The 17,162-nt window shown below is 43.0% G+C and overlaps 1 protein-coding gene across 1 annotated transcript; it reads right to left on the reverse strand.

Annotated features, from left to right (window-relative positions):
• Window positions 1-139: 139 nt before the first annotated feature.
• LOC147458210 (uncharacterized) lies at window positions 140-14,164 on the reverse strand. The gene is made up of 11 exons (XM_086513411.1): window positions 13,476-14,164; window positions 11,540-11,803; window positions 11,147-11,271; window positions 10,910-11,055; window positions 9,792-10,816; window positions 3,469-3,603; window positions 3,183-3,332; window positions 2,084-2,398; window positions 1,815-1,939; window positions 1,593-1,735; window positions 140-1,481 (listed from the first exon to the last, which is right to left on the reverse strand). The coding sequence occupies exons 1-11, from the start codon at window positions 13,611-13,613 to the stop codon at window positions 541-543; spliced, it is 3,507 nt and encodes a 1,168-aa protein (XP_086369537.1). The 5' UTR covers window positions 13,614-14,164; the 3' UTR covers window positions 140-540.
• Between the last annotated feature and the right edge of the window lie 2,998 nt (window positions 14,165-17,162).

Below are 17,162 nucleotides of genomic sequence, written 5' to 3' on the forward strand. Positions count from 1 at the left end.
AAGTGAAGATGTACGTCAATCTAAGGTCATGGAAGACCTGATGGTGAATTGAATGATTTGGAGAGCAAGCACACAGGTGCTCTTTAGATCAATGGCATCAAAAAAATTCTGAGCTGGCAGGATGTTACAAATTTTAGAACGAACAAAGGAGACGACAGGCTACGATTGGATGTGGGGCAAGAACTACCAAATTGCTTGCAATGCTTTATTCTGTTGCCAGTCTTCAATCAAGGTCAGGTAATACACCGAAATATGTCGTACGTTGATTGCACCTTTTATCTCTCATTCTGAGATCTTGGGGATGGTTCTTTCTATCTCTGCCTGATAAAGTATTATTGAATTTTCTCTGATTTCTCTTGTTTTTTTGTCGGTTTGTAGGAACGATCGGGCATTTTAGTTCGCAGCTTGATTTTGAGGTTTCATTTGTGCCATAAACATGATCAGTTGTATCCAATAAGTGCTGGATTAATTGCAAGCCTGGTTTAGGTTGCCCAAAAAAATCAAACATTCTTTTACATATGTCATTTTGGCTTGATCAAATCATTGAGCCATGGTGGTCACTGCAGGTTTAGTTTGGTGAACAAAAGCACAAGTCTCGCCATTGCGACAGCCTCTTGGAGTGTTGTAAAACATGCAATTCCGTTTGGCTCTACCTCCTGTTTTAGAAGACATCCTGAAAGCATTGGTCTTTCTTGGAAGTTTACAATCTTCAGCTGACCTGTATTTAGTAGCTTCAGCTTGCATTGGGTGTCTTTGCTGTGAGTCATCCGTTAGCAAGGAAGAAGCCTGTGTACCATGTGTATGCATATCCTTGCCATTACCATTTTTGTTTCTCATTTCATGTCTTGGCCCATAGGGTGCATCTTCCATTAAATTTGAACTGACAGAGTTCATTTTAGAATTTTCATTGATCCGCCGGTGTACCCTTGGTCTGTTTTCAAACCTTTTTTGTGCAGAATCCATGTTTAATGCAGCACTACGGCAAGGATATGATGTGGGTATGCTTGTTTGTGGAAATGGGTTCATGCTCCTACAGCTCAAGTTATTAAACTCCTGCATTCGAGTGCTTTCAAGTGAGCTTGCTGCCATTTTGTGTGACTCATTTATATCTACACCATCACCCCAATGACCAGGAACACTTGCAGGTGATTTCTGCGATTCTGCCCCACTATCTGTCGGCAGCAGGTGACCTTCAGCAACTTGCATATTAGTGTCTTGATCCTGGCATTTTCCCTCCATTGAGTTATGAGAGCTTGTCAGAGACTTCAACAACGAGGGGTTTTTCAATATCTCAATTAGGAGTTTCTCGTCCACTAGGTTGCTCTTTCCCCATGCCCTCACCACCATACAAGCTGCCACAGCTGTAGCAGCAATTTTTGAGTCGACAATACGATTCACATTTTCTTGCTGCTGGCGCTTCATGGCAATGCCATGCAAAATGTCATTGATTTCATATAGTTCGTCAACCATTTTCCCAGGTTCTGGATCACACAAACTCAACATTTCAACATATATGGTACTATAATTAGCAGCATAAAAATTGTGAGATAAGCGCAAGCCTAGCTCCTTTCAAAAACATGCTCACTGTGTACCTGTTACTCGCAAAATGACACCTTTGTCACTCTCATGCTTCTTATGTTCACTCTCTGGCTTATCCTCCTCAACAAACACCAATGGAATTTGGGGCACTACGGCATCATCTATCTCCACGATTGGCGCTTGCGGTTCCCATGGGCTGTAAGTCCTCTCAAAAGTCAAAATCTGTAATGGAGCTTGGGCAGTTTCATTAAAAGCACAAAGATCCAATCTTATACCTGTCAGGAATAGAAGCAAAGTGGGGATAGAATGCCTCTAAAGACCTCCTTTCTCTTTCCTGCTGTGAAGCTACTTCCAAGCTCTCTTCCCCTCCAGCCCACAACCATGAGTCATTACAGATGAACTGTGAAGGGAGCAGAGAGCATGCAAATTAGTATTAAAGTTTGGGTTTGTTCTATTGACCACTGGCATGTACAAACGCCCATGTTATGAACCCACTGCACAATGTTCTACACAAGCCAAGTGGAATCTTTCGGACAATCCTTACCTTGTCAGGGAGATGCCATGGAGATGTGATAGCCATTAAAACATCCAACTGAGCCTTTGGTCGAGCTGATTTTCCAGCCATAATACAACAACCAAAACCTGGAGGAACATCCATAATATCCTGTTCCGTCATCCTTGCACGCTTGACTGATCTAGAAAGATGATGAGCTTCCATAATATCCTGTTCCGTCATCCTTGCACGCTTGACTGATCTAGAAAGATGATGAGCTTCATTGAAAGGGAGGGCATTCCCTTGCAAGCATTGCAAATCCTTTGGCACATAAGAATGGGCATCATCTACAAGCGGATGGTGTACCTATATCCATAATGTACCTTGTGTCAGCATTTGTGAAACAAGCAAACTTAAGTACACACCAGCTTTCTAATGGGATTTTGCAACATATGCAGACTATTTGCCTCTTTAATACTTGCTAAGGGCAGTGGGCAGATCAATTCTTCACAATAGGATTTGGAACGTATTCACTAACTCTTGTGAATTGAGGTCTTTTGAGAGGATATACCCCATGACTCTGGAGGAATTGGTTTTCCTTTTTGTTTCGAATAATTTCGGTAGTGCAGGGAATGAAGGTTGCATTTATATACACCCACACAAACACTTTACCTCTAGACTGTGATGCCATTGACATGATTTGAGTCCTTGTCTCCACTTGCATTAGGACAGACAGGAGAAGGGAAAACATATATCCTTGCTTATGAGGTATGTGCTTTTATAAATTGTGGAGCACCCTATCTGAAACATGATCATGCACATTTGAACTCAACATTGGTAGACACTCTGAACAAAGTCTCCGAACTTATCTAATCGATACTGCACAGACAACTGCTGTACAGAAAACAATTCGTACTTCCATCACCGTAAGGAAGTTAAAAGTCGAATCTCTGAAACGAGCGGATCAGGAACATGCAAAGTCGTGGGCGGAACTCTTCTTAGAAGGCCTCCCACACACGAAATTAGGCATGAAACTGATGCAAGATCTAACCTAATTAGAGAGCATGGTAATAGTTTACGCAAAACGCTGGGACGCTAACAGCATAATTTGGACCAAAACTCAATTACGTGCAGAAAGAATCAAACCCACCTCACAGATCTTCCCAGCAAGTGGCCAAGAAACAATTTTTTCATTTTCAGAAGGAACATGTATATGGCGAAATTGGTTTCCAACTCTGTCAGATCTGGTGTTCAAAATACCAGCAGCGGGCATGATGTTCTGTGGAGGATGGCGTGGAATTGATAGACGTCAAAAACCTTGTCGGGGATGCAGCGAGAGTCCTTATGCGTATGCAGGAGATGCCTGTGCGTTTGTTGATCAACGGCAGATGAGAGGTTCATAAGCGTGGTGATAACGGAATGCTCTATATTACAACCTTCAAAATAGCATTTATACTGCCTTCCGCCTTTTCACACGATATGGGCCGACTGTTATTAAGGTTTCTGCCCAAGTATGTGCCCTCGATAATCGGAATATAATAATAACGAAGCCACCAGTATGTACCACTTAACTTCCCAAAAAAAACAGGTTTGGTGCCAAGCAAACAGCAACCTTGTTGTCGATAGACGTGATGAATCTTTTTTCATTGCTAAAATCATCATCTAAAAGGAGCTTTATTACCGATATGGGGTAGGGAAAGATCTTTTACTGACCTTTCGTAAAAAGTGCGACCCCATGGCGTTCGACGAGGAGCCAGGAACCATGGCTGGAGCAGTTTTTACCTAGGGAAAGGTCAATTAAAGACCTTTCTTGACCATCAAGGTCTAGGGGAGGGGGGACCAAGCACTGGACTCTGACGACGACGAACACGCGCAATCCTGCAGCACAAGTACAGGTAGCGATTTTTGTGTGTAACAACAATTTGTCTCTTCTTGAGTTTTCTTCATTTGAGAGAGAGTCATTAATTGTTGGCCATGGGGATGGGATAAACCACCCTTTTATACTTCCAATTTTTCACACACACAAACAACCATCTCCATCATCCTTCTCAAATTGATGTAGACACATACAATTCAAACATACACAATCTCTCCCTCTCTCTCTCTCTCTCTCTCTCTCCACAACAAGATAGAGACATAGAAGGAGAGAGACATGAAATTACTGTTATATCCACATAAAGAACAACATAAGGAAAAAGATGAGAATCTTGCACTCTATTGGCATCAATATTGGAATCTTTCAGATTTTGCTCAACTGACTAAATCTAGAAAAGAGAGCTTGTTGCTATCTCTTCTTATCTCTCTCTCTCTCTCTATCCATCTCTCTCTCACACACTCTCTCTACCTCTATCTCCTCCCCCTTTTTATATACATCCCTCTCCCTTTCTCCTTCTTTCTCTCCAAGTTAAAACACAAGCAACGTAGATGCTCCTACTTCTTGAGTCGAGATCTTTTCCAATTGAGGTTTTGGGCATGGAAAAGGTTGTGCAATACATGATAAAGATGCATCAAAACCCCTCACATCAACTTCCTACAATTGCATGGAAAGCAAGCTAAAAATTTCAAAAGATGCATAAAAGTAAGATCTTAAGTACAGGATGGATGCAAGATATAAAGAAGTGGTTTGGGAGATGGGATGCATTACACTTGCTACATGATGCCTCAGTAGACTCCCAAGTGAATGAAACTTTTCTACAACGCCAATGTATTACGGCTTGGGAGGTATCCGGTGGGTCATGCTACATACGTTACACCACCCATATTGCCCCCAACTAAAAAACCATATTCTGTGTTGAAAGAGGAAACCGTACTCACTCTTATATGCTTGAGCCTATCCCCTTGTCAACGATACACACTATTGCAGCCATTCGACTTAGCTCCCACTCCCTTCACTGTGAGACAGAGCGTTGGGGGAATGGAGAAGAGTCAAATCAATTGTGCACATTATGCTCATTGCAAATTCGAGAGTCTAAGTACCACACACGACTAGAGTGTTCAGATTTTGGTCACATTCGAGTTTGCTTCCCTCACATTTTTAGCCATGACTTACACCTACACACTTTCCTCTCCCAACCACAAAGTGGGCTCTCCATTGTGTCTCTCATCATCACAATTTTGGAGCATCAAGAATCACTCATCAACCCCATGAATACTACATCACATGTAACTTTGGTCCCATAGATCATATATGACCTTCGAGGACAATAATAAAATCTATCTATCTATCTATCTCTCTTCCTCTCTCTCTCTCTCTCTCTCTCTCTCTCTCTCTTTCTCTCTCTCTCTCTCTCTCTCTCTCTCTCTCTCTCTATATATATATATATATATATATATATATATATATATATATATATAAAAAAAAATCACCCTTCTCATTATAAGATGAACAATACCGCCGAGTAGTTGCCACACAAGTCCATAGTTTGGGAATGGCTGAACACAGTTGTAATGCTAAAACATCCATAAATATGAGTTCATAGCAGGCAGATGCAACAAGTCATTGTCATTTGAGAGAACCATGGTGGCGTATCAAGGAAGGCGGAGCCGTAGAGGAAGCCTCTCTCTCTCTCTCTCTCTCTCTCTCTCTCTCTCAAGCTCAAGGAGACATGGCGCTCACCTCTCCTTGAGCTTGAGAGAGAGAGAGAGTGGCCACGCCGTAAGAGCGTTGATCACGCTTGTTGAAGATTGAAAGAGGGAATTTTCAAAAATTACTATAATTTTTTACAATTTAACTCTATTTTCTTAAATTTTTCAAGCGGATTTTCTCCTTCTCCCCCTCCTTTCAACCGACTGTTTTGATTTCTCAACTGTCTCGAGGCTAAGCTGAGGCACACTTTTCTAAAACACTGACCGTGAGCATAGAACATGAAGATGTTGTCTCTGCCTAAGTAGACTTTGTTGCGCGAACAATTTCCTGTTGAAGGCGCAGATACCACCGATGCACCTGAATTGAGGAGGTGGAGGCAAAAGTTCTGTAGGTTTCTAACGGCGTCACGGTCTGAACCTAGCCAGAGAGAGAGAGAGAGAGAGAGAGAGAGACTCTTCACTTGGGCCATCAAGGATGTCACATCAAATTGGACTTTTAGGGTAAGGTTTCACCTGATTAGAAACTGACTGGCCATTGGCAACTTGCTAGAGTGGTTGGCTCTTTCCAAAGGAGATCATGTGTCAACCCTATTCTCACTGTTAAGGAGGTCGCACTTTGGAGACTATGGATTTGGCAAGGCAAGCCTCTTGTTCAGCTGGACTGGGATCATGGAGTATGGCACTGGCCTTTGTTGAGCGATGATGGTGCCCCTCTTACCTTATTTGAGTACATAGTCTCCATTGAGAGGAGGCTTCTTTTGTGAGCCTGGCATCCACCTCATCGTCCATGCCAGTGGCAGGATCAATGCATACTCCTAGCTTTCTAGCAATAGTTTTGGTCTTGCATCTGGACCCTCTCAATTAGCCGCATGATATCTTTTTTCATGTGGATGATAGCACATGCTAGATTGCTTGTAGGAACTTAGTCATGATGGGTTTGTGACGTGGGGGGGCATCTTGCGGAATATGGAGCTCCACTTGGATTTGAGAGGGTCCTTTGCATGTACATGTCATTATTAAGAATTTGTATGCAGATGTTGAAAGCTTGTGCCTCAATGAGAGAAATGAGGTTAAAGTTCTTGCATGTATACATGTACAATAAGTGCATTCAATCACCTTGATTAAGAGCAGGACCAAGATGATGGTGTGATCAAAGTTGGTTATACACAAGCTAGGTGGTGCGACTAAGGATTGAGATTCAGGGTGCTACGATGGAGGATTGAGATGCAAACTCCCATGCGCCTTGGTGGCTTGTGTTGCATTGGTGGTAGAGCTTAAAGATCTTGTAGGGTGGTCTTACCAAGTTGAAGTTTCTACTTAGTTTTGTAGAATTGTTCGCTCACATTAATGTCCAACCATACTGGTTGTTGGCGAGGGTGCGATTGCCCGGACCTTTACTGATCTTAAGCTAGCACATCTATAGCCTCCCTATAGACTCTTGAAGTTATAGTAACCTAATCTATAATCTTTATGGATGACGTTGAATAATAATAGCCTTGTATATTTGAGATTGACTCAAATTGTGGTGCTGACAACTTTCATATGCTTTTAATAGTATAGTATTGAAGGAGCCTCCTCAATATCCAAGAGACATGAGTTAGGACTCTTATTGCTTGCAATGATTTCTATCAATGCAATTTCTAGACACAAGCGTATCCTTCAAAGAACTTGAGAAGTGCTCACTGTCAAAACCAGTTTGACACATGTAGGAGGCATATGGGGCTTTACATGGGGATTGAAGGCAATGTGTGGGTGTTTTAAAACCTTATGGAGTTAGCATCCTAATGAAATTAAAGACAAAGATGTCTATATTAATCATGCTTTTGTATTCCTATTACAACCTAAAGGCAAGCCTCATTATTTTATCACTCGTTCTCCGGGAGAGGATAACATTTTATATCCTTTTAAGTGTCTTGAGTGGCACAACACAACTACATCTCCTTTGATATGATTCAATATGTGATCAATGCATGCACTCACTCTAGTCGATGAATGGAGTTTATGTGCCCATGCTTTTGATTACAAGTAATTAGACCACGTACTCGCCTTCCTTTGAGCCTAGACATATACACATATATGTACCTTGGTAACTACTTTGTCTTTTTTTATAAAATGTGGTGCCCTCTTGACTTGTGTGGCATAGGGAATAGGCAAATTACTAGCAACAAATTTCACAAAGGGACAAGCACAATGCAAAATCAAGGATACTATGTCGAGAGCCTTATGGGTGGGATGTTGACTTTGGTGGACGATAGGGCCCGAATGGTCCAAACTCTACTTCAATGGCCCCAACAAATTTTGCAGTCAAGTCTTCCACTAGAATCTATCTCATAAATGCTACCCTTACATGCCACTCTTGTATAGACAAAAGATGGGTCACTAGATGTCCATCATCCTGTACAACCTAGTATCGTGTGGTGCCCCTTCTAGGTTGTTGCATAGACCTTATTGCTGTGTAATATCTATGCCACAATGGTGACTGTAGTAGATTTATTGCTACTAAAACATTACAGTTTTATCATGGAAATCCACCTTTGTATCTTCAACAAAAAAAATAAATTATGTGTATATTTTTTCCTAAAAACTTCAATAGATAGTATCTAACTAGAAACTATATTCCTATCTTTAATTGCATGTCTAACATATGTGTCTCCTGTTTGGCTACACAACAACATAGAAATATGACAAATTGTGGAGGGCATCAAACAGACCATATCCAGGAGGCCCACAAGGCTATTAGGTTTACCTTGCTATGAATGCATTAGACTTGATTGGACACTAGATTGTAGGGCAAGGCATGGCTTCCGTTCCTTATAATTTTTAAGGAGACATTGTGCCAACTCTCTACCGTACTTTTGTATGGCACTCAAGTAGTCCGTGCAGAGTACAAATTTTCTTCAAGCATGAAAAGTTCTAACAATTGTCTCTCTTTTTCTCGTAGCTCATCAAAGCCAGTCTTCTACAAATTGAACATGCATTTGAGTGAATAATTTTACATTGGGTCAATATGCTGCAATTGGGCATTACATTGGTATTACACCAAAACAATCTTCACGTGATAATTTCAAATGATTAATATATACTATATAATGTTTTATTTATTTTTTTATCTTTGATATGGTTTTGCTAATTGCAAGCGGAGGCTTGATATCCTATAAGCACTTGGCTTTGCAATTCCATGAAGTGCTTGCAGCACTTGTGAGTTGGACAATAGGGCTCTGGCTGAGTTGGACAATGGGGCTCTGGCTGCTACGTAGATTTGGGTGAATACAAAGTTCTCCATAGCAATACTATAGCAAGTGGCTGGTGCAGGTTGCTAGCCATTCAATGATCAAGATATGTGCCAAGATTGCTACAAGAAAGTATCTATAATCATTAGCTGAGCTATAGATTTGAACTTTTTAATTGTGGGGACTTTTGCTGCCTGGTGCGTTGTTGCCTGAGCCTGCATCTACTTGCAACAACGCACCAGGCACCAAAAACCATTTGCCACAACTGGGGTTTGAACTCAAATGCATAGGAAGGACGTTCTCTGCGCTAACCACCTCATGTATTGTCGCTACCGGTGCCCCTCGTTGACCATCTTCATAACAACCAGAGCTGTTAATATTGCTTGCTAACAGGCCTACCATCCTCAGTGCTCACTCATGCAGCATACTACAAGGGGAGAGTTGCCCCATCTCTTAGACTTGCCAATGCTCTAAACTCGAGAGCAAATTGAAGCATCACTGTTCCCACCCAATTGCAACGAGAGAACAAATCTTTGACTAATAGCGCTATAAACGTGTGTGTGTGTGTGTGTGTGTGTGTGTGTGTGTGTGTGTGTGTGTGAGAGAGAGAGAGAGAGAGAGAGAGAGAGAGAGTCACTAGAAGAAAATTCTCTTTGCCCTTGACGATTCCATTTGCAACCAAAGTACATCTCTGCCCCAAATCTATCATTGGAGAGTGCCGCCCATCTCGCAGCATAACCAAAAATGTCTGCAGCTCAAAACTAGCAGCAGCCCAAACATTACCACATCTCCAGGCATATCAAATCATCCGAGTGGATGAAGATCAAAACAGCAACAGCCCAAACATTATGCTAGTGCACATTGGGTATATGCACCAAGAGTAGTGCAATCCTCCGTGCTGGAACCATGCTACTACTTTTTAAAGCAGCTAATCAAGAAGGGACAGATCGAGCAGATAACGAGGATACTTGAGCTAATGCATTTGCACCAGAGCCTAATGATTGGTGAATAAATGCACAACTCTCTCCATTCCGGCAACCTCTTGGAGTGTTGAAGTACATACAAAGCCTTTTTGCTCTGCCACCTAATTTGGAAGTCGAACTATAGGCAGTGTTCTTTCTTGGAGGTGAACTAGCTTCAGCTGACCTGTGTTTCAGTGGTTCTGCTTGCCCTGCAGGTTTTGTAGGCAAGTCCTTCGTTGGTAGGGGTGTAGGGTTCACTCTGAATGGGGAAGTTGTAAGCAATGGTGCCTGCTTATGATGAGTATGTGTGTTAATGCTAGCATGGTCATTTTTGCTTCCCATTTTAACTCTTGAACCAAAGTCTTGTAGAGATGATGGTCCATTTAGGTTAGACTGAGACATTTTAGAAAAACCAGGGACTTGCTTGTGCTCCCTTAATATGCATGCACTGCCTTTTTGCACCAAATCTGTACTTGATTCAGAGTTACTGCAAGCATGAGATGTGTGTCGCCACAATGACGGTTGTAGGTTCATGCCCAAAGAATTAGAGTTCGTAGATTGCTCCATGCGAGTTCTTGTATTCATAATTGGTGCCAATCTCTGTGTATTAGTTGTATCAATGCCATCGCCCCACTGTGCAAGAACACTCAAGGGCGATCTATTCAAATGGGCCCCACAATCAATCGACAACTTGCAATTTTGTGATTCTTGAGCAATCTGCCTAACCCTAGGAGGGCAACTGTCATAATCCAGGTTCTTGCCCTTTGTAAAGCTAGAGCTAGTCAGAGACTTCAACAGCGAAGGGTTCTTCAGAATTTCAAGTAAAAGTTTCTCATCTACTAAATTGCTCTCCCCCAATGCCTTCACCACCATACAAGCTGCAGCAGCAGCTGCAGCAATGTTCGAGTCCGCAATGCTTATGTTAGTTTCTTGCATCTGTTTCACAGTAGCATTGTGGGAACTATCACTGGTAGGCAACAATGAATCGGCCTTGATACCCGCTGCTCCTGAATCACAAAAACAATCCAACCACTCAATTTTGGATGCAAAACCCAAAACAGCTCTAGCTCAGCACATACATCATGTTCATAAAGTACCACCTGCCACAGCCCCTTTATTTTCAAAATCAATGCTCTCCTGGTCGGTATCTTCATATACCGTCTCTTCCTCTTCAAGAGGGACTAATGGTACTTGTGCCACTAGTGCATCATCTATCTCGTCACTTGATTCTTGCGGTTCTGATGGGCTGCATGTCATCCAAACATAAGAAAATGTATATGAAGGCAAATAACACTGAAGGCATTAACACTTAAAGAAACCTCCATCACTCAATCTACCTGCTAGGAATAGAGGCCAATCGGGGATAGAAGGCCTCAAAAAACCTTCTCTCTCTTTGGTGTTGCAAAGCTACTTCCAAGCTTTCTTCCCCATCCGCCCACAACCACGAAGCATCCAGAAGAAACTGGTAGAGAAGTAGAGCAGTGCAATTCGACATTACTACATAGCAGTATTAGCAAGTATGATCAGAAGTACAGATACATGGCATGCAGGCATGTAAGGTGCATTTCATTTTCTTCCATAATCATCATGTAAACTGAAATGCTTTTCGAGTCTTAGCATACAAAATGCAAGAACCAACTACATTTAATATCAAGTTCCAAAGCACACACATTGGGCAACCAATTCCTGGAGGGTGATATGCAAGTTTTTACTGTCTAGGCAGTACCTACCTTATGAGGCTGATGCCATGGTGCTGTAACAGCCATTTCAACATCCAACTCAGTATTGGGTTGCCTTGCTTTAGCAGCTCCAGAAGAAAGACCAAACCCAGGAGGAACATTATCATGCTCCAACCTTGCACATTTGGCTCCCCAGACACCAAAGCTTTGTTGACCTTCATTGTACGCAAGAGCCTTGCCCTGCATGCATTGCAGATTCTCTTGTACAGCAACTCCTAGAGATGAAGGGGCATCATCTACAACAAAGAGACGGACCTGTATGCATGATATAGTGTGTCAGCAATAAAGAGAATGTTAGTACAACTAGGTCTTGTTCAAGCTAGCATGCAAAATAGCCACCCTGAAGTTACACTGTCAAACAAATTGCTAAGACCAGAAAAAAGGAATTTATTCAAGCATCGCTTGAGAGAGTAAAAAAGAAGCAGATTTTGTTTTTTTGAGAGATTATTTCTACTTGCAGTTTGACAATCAAAGTACATAGCCAGCCAAACTACTCCAAAAGCTAATCAGACTCTCGTCTTCTTGGGCATATTAGAATGCGTAGCAAAAAAGAGAAGCTGGGATCAGGCACACAAACCGCCACTCCCCTGGCACTCTTCGGGATATATCCAAAACACCCACTGGAAAAGAGGCTGACATTTCGATTGGTTAGTACATTACTTGTGGTTATCGACTAGAAGTCCAGACCTCTTACCCGATGGATGTCAAACATCATGTAACTTAAGCTGAGTTCACACCTAGCAGCGGCAGAAAAATCCATGGGCATCATGCAGCCACTGCATGGTGTTATTGGTCTGAATATAAGGTACCCTCTCCGGACCCAAGTCAAACACAGGTCACACCCCTCCCTTCGCAAGGAGGAGTTGGGCACTGCCTGTCGGCATGAGAAACAGGTAGGACACTTTAGCACAGGTCTGTGTAGAGACCCTACGTCAGCATAACATTCCATTCACTGTATAAATCTGTGTGTACATCCTAAACCTTAACTGCAGCTGCCTTGTGTGAACAGGGGGTCAGAGGAGCTTCAGAGAGCTGCTGGTTTCCGCCATTCTCGTCTAAACCCAAACTCAAAGCCACTTTTTACAATGAAGGAAAAAAAAGAGGGAAAGGGGGGTGGGGGACTTCACCCTTGATCCTGCTTGCAATAGGGTGGTATCCAACTCACTAAGGATGCCAATGACCACACCCAGGTGCACGCATCTTTCACCTTGAGGCCACGTGCGTCTCATTTACAACACTGATACTAAATTTCCATAAGAAACGGCACTTGCTGCAATGTTAGCAAGTTAAGTGCAGAAAGCCATCCATTAGTGTACTTAGGCCATTGGGATGCAAGCTTTGAACTTTTACATAAACAGGACGTGCTTCCTTGTTAGCACATGCAGCAAGCTAACCGTACGAACTTTGGCCATTAATATACATTAAGCTATGAACTTTTGAGCATGTCACCACAGCAGAAGCCGAGTGGAAACCCTGCAAGTGGTACGCCAATCCAGGGTCCGGCAACAAGGCAGCATTAATCAACGATGGTAATGTGAATTGCTACAGTGTTGTAGACGCACTGCAAAGGAAGATATGTGAGTGCATGGGTCGGCATCACAAGTATACGGGCTATAAAAGACCAAGTTGCCATTGCAGCACAGAGTCACGCAGAACTGTACAAGCCCAATGCAGTATATGAGGTCAACATCCACAGAGTTGGCCTCCATAGACATTGACTTCGCCACAATGGAAGAGCTCGAGCATCAACAAGCAAGGGAGTGAAGATTGACAACTTGCAGTAACCACAGATTTCAACATAAATGTGCAGAGTGCGCATGCATTTTACAAGCAGCCGTAACCCCACGTCTGTAGAGTGGAACATGGTACGTTGGTACAATACACAAGGGAGGAAAACCCCAACAACTGCAAAAAGAATCACACCCACCTCACAGATCTTTTGATCAATCGGCCATGTAACAGTTTTTTGTCTTCGACGCTTAAACCTATTTTCAGATCCACCGCGTGCATGGCAGAGATCGGCTCCAACTCTTTCAGATCTGGGGCATACCGCAGAGGCGGTCATGTTTACGTGTGTGGAAAGTATGTGCAGTTCCGCCAAGAATAACAGAGGAATCTAATTTCTCAGTCCTGTGTATTCAGAGTTGTTTGCTACGCAGAATTCTTAATGCGCGCGAGACGCGACGGACAAGAGTATGCTGCGTTATGCAAGGGGCTGTGAGGGCGCTGGTGGGTGCGCACGGGTTCGATCAATTCCAGCGATTACAACACAAACAGCATGAGACAGAGCGCGTAAGAAAGACGCTTCGAAAATTCAAGATCGCAAACAGAGGTAGGGTTCCCCTCTGCTCTGCGAGAGCGCTGTGTTTCTTGGGCGGTGATAGCGGGAAGCTTTGCTGCTGCGGAGATGGGAAAGAGAGGAGGGCGCCAATATGGCGATGGCGGGGAAAGGTGGGTTGTTATGGGAATCTTTGCATTTTCTGTAACCTACCAATAATATTGAATGTTTGTTGCCATTATAAGCAACTTGGCCGAATTCTTATTGCGGTGGCAGTGTGGGTGTGGCAGCCCTCATTTCTGTACACCTACCCTTCTATGCATGTGCGGCTATGCCCTCACTCAAATGCTTTTGCCAACGGGATCTTAACTCATGGTCAAGGGGTGAGCATTGTAAGAGCCAAATCTGGGCTCTAAGGCCCTTGTCACACACGTCCGGACATGTGTGCCGGCGAAAAATGGTTTGTTGAAGGACTTGTCTGACGAGGCAGAAAGTTCATCAGGATTACCCCTTCGCCCAACTATGGACAATGTCGCAACAATGCGCACCAAACATAGTTACGGGGCTTGAATTACGACACCCCTCTTAAGGAATCTCGCGCTCAATCAACTGAGGATCTTTATTGGCTATTATTTTCTCGTTAGTTGTAATATCTAAAATGTAACTGGTCATGTGTGACAACCTAGGCTTCAATCGACAGGTTCAAATTTGTTCTTTTTCTGGTGCAATTTTTGGACAAAAACTCTTCCCGCTCTATTTGATAGGCAACTATTGATGCTAAGACTTTTGCTACACCTCGTGTGCAAGCTCGCAAAACAGAATCCGCAAGCGAATTTTGAAATGAGAGCTTCCATGAAATAAGTGTTGTTGAGCCTTGCACACACATGGAGAAAGAGAGACACTGAGGCCTTCCAACTGCCATGCATTGCATTGCTTCATTCCTTAATAAATGTGAGATATAAAGGTTATTCAAAGTAAGCAACGACTCACTTCCTAGGGCTTTGCAACTTCCCATATCCCATGACTTTCCATATCCCTAGGCTCCTTCCCACATGAATGCTCCGCGGATTTCTGATAGATCCTTTGCACTGCTGACTTTCCGCATGGCAGACTATCTGCACTTCCATTGAAATTTTTCTAACTCCAAATTTTTAAAATATGATTATCCCCCTGTGTAAGGCACATTTCACCGAATCCATCTGTCAAGTCCACCTAAATATCGTGAGCATCCACAAAAATCAAGTAAATAAGCTGTTTATAATCCACAGAGATCCTCTGAACCTATTCACTTGTAATCTGATCTGCAAACAATAAATCATAATCCTTATGTATGTTGTAACACCTTCCTCTTCCAAAAATCAGCAAGTCCAAAATCTGCAACACATGAAATGTGAATTCTGATAATCCACCATCCACATCTGACAGTCCATCCTATAACAATCCACTTCTACTGTAACATTTAAAGGCCTAGTAACTTGTGTGTAGCGAAAAATAGCATGAACATAGTGAGCAGATTCCAAATGAGATTAACAAGAGTGCTTGGGTGTGTTACCATATACATGTGGTAGTGATGTGTGTGAACACACTAGGACCGTCGTGGCATTTTTCCCTCTTTAGGCGGTTTTTTTCCCCCGTGCATTGTATATACGCCCATCACTCTAGGGCTATCTATCTTTCCATTGCACACTAAGAAAAACACTCTCTATTGTGTGCCTTGAGCTTCCTTCGTCTTCTCCAAGCTGTGTGCGTTTCCATGCAACCCTAATTCCAACAATCGGTATCAGCGCAGGTTGCGTCCTCCCGGGCTTAGTCGCCAGCTGCTCCAGTACACGCCTGCTTACTTTCTCCGATTTTTAGTGAGCTTTGGCGAGCGTTCGCAGGTTGACAAATATTTTGGGATAGCTCGCAGAGCTTAGTCTGCTCAGATTTTTGATTTGGGCTCATTTCGACCGCCGTTTCCACTACAGGCAGTACTGCACAGGCTATTTCGTCATTTTGTGCAGAATTTTTGTTAGTGCCGTTTTCTGCATAGCAGGTGCCTTATAGTCTTCTACGGTTTGTGCTATATAGCACGTGTTGTTCCCGCTCCGTTTCTCCTATTTTCGGGTAGTTTTCACATCAGGTGCAGCATTTACCATGGCTGACAACAACAACACAGATGTCTTCAAGATGTTTGCTGCGGAGGACGGGTTGGATGGGGACAACTATCCTATGTGGGCTTATATGATGCAACATGTTCTTGTGTCAAAGGGCGTCTCGAACATTGTGCAGGTCATTGATGTACGTCCTGGTTCTAAGGATGTACGCGATGTTGAGGATGTTGCACGTCTTGCTGCAAGGATTGTTGCTATTAGAGTTGTTTTGCCTATGGCAGAACAAGCTCGTTGGGATGTAAAGGATGCGCAGGCTCATGCATTGATTGCGTTGTCTGTGAAGCGCACTATTGTTCCTCACATCCGTTCAGCAAAATCTGCAAAACAGGCTTCGGATATTCTAGCAGGTCTTTATGCAAGCCGCAATGAGGCTCAAATTGCTTTGCTTTGTAAAGAGCTGGAGTCGAAGATTATGCATGAGGAAGATGATATGGACACTTTCCTTGCTAGTGTCAAGGATATCAAAGAGCAACTCATTTCTGCAGGTGAAGTCATTTCAGACAGTTCCCTAGTGCAGACTGTTCTTGATGCCTTACCAGATTCTTACCAGACTTTTGCTAGTACTTGGAGACCGATGACCCAAGGAAATCCTGAAGTTGTCAAGTTTGATGCATTATGCACATTGTTGTTGCAAGAGTCACTTTCTAGAAAAAATAGGACTAGGCAGCGTGCAGTTGAACAGGCTTTTATTGCTTCTCAAAGAAAGGGTGGTAACAGTAATGCAGCCACTTCTTATGGTTCTGCTGCGAGTGGCAAAAATTTTGTTCCTAATGCTTCTGCTGGTAGCAATTTGTCTGGAAATTCTGGTGATAAGGGCAAAAGGAAGATGCGCTGCCATTATTGTAAAGCTAATGATCACTTGATCAAGTCGTGTCCTAAGTTGAAGGCCAAAGAGGCTAAGAAGAAAGAGGGTAGTTCCACTGCAAATGCTGGTTCCACTACAAATGCAGCCATTGTTGAGTCTTCTGTGAAAGGAGACTGTAATGCTGATGTTGATGCAGAATGGGCTTTTAGCGCAGAGTGCACTTACAATCCTGCTGTCCATGATGCATGCTTGTCAGTTGCTGCAGATTCACATGTGTGGTATTTCGACAGTGGTGCTACAAAGCACATTACCTCACATCGTGAATTGTTTACCTCTCTCGAGTCTGTCCCTCATGGGAATTCAATCACTTGTGCCAAC

This window comes from Adiantum capillus-veneris, chromosome 5 (assembly GCF_014529385.1).
Source record: "Adiantum capillus-veneris isolate H3 chromosome 5, ASM1452938v2, whole genome shotgun sequence".
In the NCBI taxonomy this organism is placed as follows: Eukaryota; Viridiplantae; Streptophyta; class Polypodiopsida; order Polypodiales; family Pteridaceae; genus Adiantum; species Adiantum capillus-veneris.